This window comes from Aplysia californica, unplaced genomic scaffold (genome assembly GCF_000002075.1).
Source record: "Aplysia californica isolate F4 #8 unplaced genomic scaffold, AplCal3.0 scaffold00091, whole genome shotgun sequence".
In the NCBI taxonomy this organism is placed as follows: Eukaryota; Metazoa; Mollusca; class Gastropoda; order Aplysiida; family Aplysiidae; genus Aplysia; species Aplysia californica.
In genome coordinates this window covers 1679680-1683356 of record NW_004797361.1, presented here as the reverse complement: position 1 = coordinate 1683356, position 3677 = coordinate 1679680, and the positions used below count along the sequence as shown (strand labels likewise).

The 3677-nt window shown below is 60.5% G+C and overlaps 1 protein-coding gene across 1 annotated transcript; it reads left to right on the top strand.

The window, feature by feature from the left end:
* Positions 1-6: 6 nt before the first annotated feature.
* LOC101858015 lies at positions 7-3228 on the top strand (the record flags this gene model as incomplete). Its single annotated transcript, XM_013080575.1, is given in 1 exon segment — positions 7-3228. A coding segment is annotated over 1 exon segment (2581 nt), but the record flags the coding sequence as incomplete, so codon positions are not given.
* Positions 3229-3677: the final 449 nt, after the last annotated feature.

Sequence of the window (3677 nt, the reverse complement as noted above, 5' to 3'; positions counted from 1 at the left end):
CCGCTTTTCCCCCTTCCCACTTTCAGAGATAGATTTTCTTCCGAATTCATCAGACGCCTTCATCACTCTCGTTCCATCACTCTCTCTCTCTCTCTATCCATCTATCCGTTCATCCGTCCACCCTCCATCCTTCCCCTCAGGGACTTGTTTAGGAAAACGTTATTTTCGTCCCGTCCCTCAATCGCGTCCCTGTATCGACTTTCCCGCGCGTTGTTCGGCTGTCAGCCCGGCACAGGACACACACACACACACACACACACACACACACACACACACGTGACCGGGAACTCCCGCGCAAAGGAGGGGAGCTAATTCGTGAGTCGTTGTTGAGGAGGTAAGCCGGACTCGGAAACCCTTCCACACACTCGTTTCTCTTTGAAACAAACGTTTTCACAGAGGATTGGCGGAATTGCTTGTTTTTGTTGTGTTTTTTTCATTCTTTCTTGTCGGCCGTGAGTAGGAAAAGATTTCTCATCCCTACACACGCACGGTTCTTGTTTTTTCATCTGATATTTCAAGGTTATTATACCCTAAGAGTCAGTCCCCACTACAGTTGTCGCAAAAAACAACAAAACCAACCGTTCCTAACGTATCCTAGTTGGGTTTTTTTCCCCCTTTTCCTAAGTGCGTAAAGGTAAATCGTTGCCATGGGCAATCTGTGTTCTAGCGGCACGGAGAAGAAGGCGGGGAAGGAAGAAAATCTTCCAGACAAGCCCCAGGAAGGCGAGGACGAGGCGCTGTTGTCAGGCGTAGGTGGCGCAGTCGGTGCGGGGCTACAGCAGGCGGCCGCCGACGCCGAGGCCAAGGTCGGGGAGGCTGTGGAGGGCGCCCAGAACAAGGTCGAAGCCGAGGTGCAAGGGGCGGCTTCTGACGCGCAGGTCAAGGCCGGGGAGGCGGTTGAAGGTCTCCAGAGCAAGGTGGAGGCAGAAGTGCAGCAGACTGTGTCTAGCGTGCAGGAGAAGGCCTCGGGAGTCGTGGGTGATGTGCAGGGGCAGGTGAGCGCAGGTGTGGAGAAAGTAGGCGCCGATGTGGGTGAGGTTCAAGGTCAGGTGAGCTCAGGTGTAAGTGAGGTTCAATGTCAGGTGAGCTCAGGTGTGGAGACAGCGACCGCGGGTGTCGGGAAGGCGGTGACGCAGGGCCAGGAGGCCGTGGAGACGAACGTTGAGGCCGGGACAGGCAAGGTGGAGGAGCTGAAGCAGCAGGGGGAGGAGTCTGGGGGCCTGTTGGGCGGAGTCAAGGACAAGGTGGAAGAGGCCGTGGAAGTAGGGAAGGTCAAGGTCGGAGAGGTTGTGGAAGCCGGCAAGGTCAAGGTCGGTGAGGTGGTGGAGCAGGGCAAGCAGAAGGTGAGCGAAGTGGCCAGTTCTGGAATGTCCATGGTCTCCGGGTTCATGGGTCAGGGTCAGGACAAGACGGAAGCCGCGGGAGAGGCAGTCAGTTCTGGCGTTGACGAGGCGGCCGGCATGGCGGGCCAGGGACAGACGAACGTCGTCGAGGGCGCCACCTCTGGCCTGAGCTCTCTGTCCGGCTTTGTCCAGGGCGGGAAGGACGCGGTGGAAGAATCTGCCGCCAAGGGCGCGGACCAGGTGTCCGGTGTGGTGGACCAGGGAAAGGCGGCCGTGGAGGAGAAGGTGGAGAGCGTGAGCGCCCAGGTGGCGGAGCAGGCGTCTAGTACCGTGGAGCAGGGACAGCAGAAGGTGGAGGATCTCGCCGGCTCTGGCATGGATCGTCTGTCCGGGCTGGTCGCCGACTCGAGGCAGGGAGCCAAGGAGGCGGCGAGCGCCGGGAGCGAGCGAGTATCCGCTGTGGTGGACCAGGGACAGGAGAGTCTTGTGGCCGCCGCTGACCGCGCGGAGGAGGAGAAGCAGGGAGTCCGGGAAGCTGTGTCTGCCGGCCTGGGTCAGGTGACCTCTGCTGTCCAGCAGGGAGCCCAAGAAGGCTCGGACGTTGTCCAGTCTAGCCAGGCCGAGGCTGAGAATGTCGTGAAGGAGGAGTCCAAAGAGACTGAAGCGGCTAGCGAGGGCATGATGTCGTCTCTGATGAACCAGGGCGTGGCCAAAGCCCAGGAGCTGTCCCAGGCTGGACAGGAGAAGGTCCAAGGACTGGTCAGTCAGGGCCAGGAGGCGATCTCGGGACTGGTGGACGCCGGAAAAGAAAAGGTCGGCGGTTTGACCTCTGGGGTTCAAGGTCTTTTCGGAGGCAGTGTGAGCGACAAGCCCGAGGACGCCACGGCTGTAGATGATCTGCCCCCTCCCCCACCCGCCCCGTCCGCTGTGGTCGAGGAAGAAGAGAAATCTGGGTCAGGGTTAGGGTCCGGGTTCGGGGACGTGCTGGGCTCTGTGGCTAAGGAGGGCCAGGAGGGAGTGGAGAACGTGAAGAACGAGGTGAAGGAAAGGATCTCCGAGGACATTGTCGCCCCGGCACAACAGGCTCTGCAGAGTGTGGCCCCGGGTCTCGTGGCTGGCGGCTCCGTCGCCGAGGGTCAGGTCGAGGGTCAGGTCGAGGGTCAGGCAGAAGGTCAGGCGGAACAACAGCAGCCATGTTTTTTAGACCGAGCCAAGGGTCTCCTGGAGGCCCACAGAAACTCTCTGGATGAGTCAAAGGTCCCTGAGGTGGCGGCCGCCGCGGCTGCTGCTGTGGGTGTGGACCTGGGGGCGCCGACTGGAGGTGCGGAGGAGGAGAAGACAGAAGAGGGAGAGAAGACAGAGGATGGAGAGAAGAAGGAAGAAGCCGTTCAAGAGACGGCTCGCACATTCGTGGAGGGCATCATCGAGAAGGCGACGACCTTCGTGTCTGAGACTGTGTCCCCACCCGCCCCTGAGGCTGAGGCTGAGGCTGAGGCTGAGGACGGCGACCCGAGCGTGGAGCGAGGCGAGGAGACGCTGCCGCCCAAGAAGCGAGGCGTGTGTTTCGCGGCGTCGCCCCAGGGCTCGTCCTCGGACAGCTCTGTGACGTCACCGCCCGCCGCCTTCTCGCCCCCGCCCCCCGTCGGGGAGGACGTGACCCCGCCCAGTGACGTCAGCGGTAACAACAGCAGCAGCAGCAACGCCGCTTCTCCCGAGGAGGAGAGCAACGCAGAGGACACCCTCCCACCGCCCCCACCTGCTGCCGCTCCTACTGCTGACAACTTCAACAACAACAACAACAATGACGATGATGTGACATCTGCTGTTAATAACAACAACAACGTCAACAACTTCAACAACAATAATAACAACAACAATAACAGCACCGTTGTGCTGGACAACAACACGACGGAGAGTGCGCCCGTGAACGGCGAGAAAGAGGAACAAGAGCAAGAGGAGGACTCTTCCATCCAGCGCGTGGCTATGGAGGTGACTTCACGGGCCGTGCAAGACGCCATCAAGATCGTGACGGAGAACGGCACGCCAGGACTGAGCTCGCCCTCCACCAGCACCAGCCAGGAGGAGGAGGAGAAGAAGGAGGGAGGAGAGGAGGAAGAGGCCACGACCACCGACTCGAGCCAGGTGGAGAGAGGGAGCTCTGTGAGCGACCTCACCTCCGACTCCACGTCGCAGGCCGGAAGTGTGTGCGAGTCGCTGTCCAGCTACGACCCGGGTCAGGCTTTCCGACAGGACCTTCTGGACATGGCCACGTCACCAGACAACAAGGCTTCCTCATCATCCGCCGCTGCGGCCGCTCCACAACAGCAACACCAA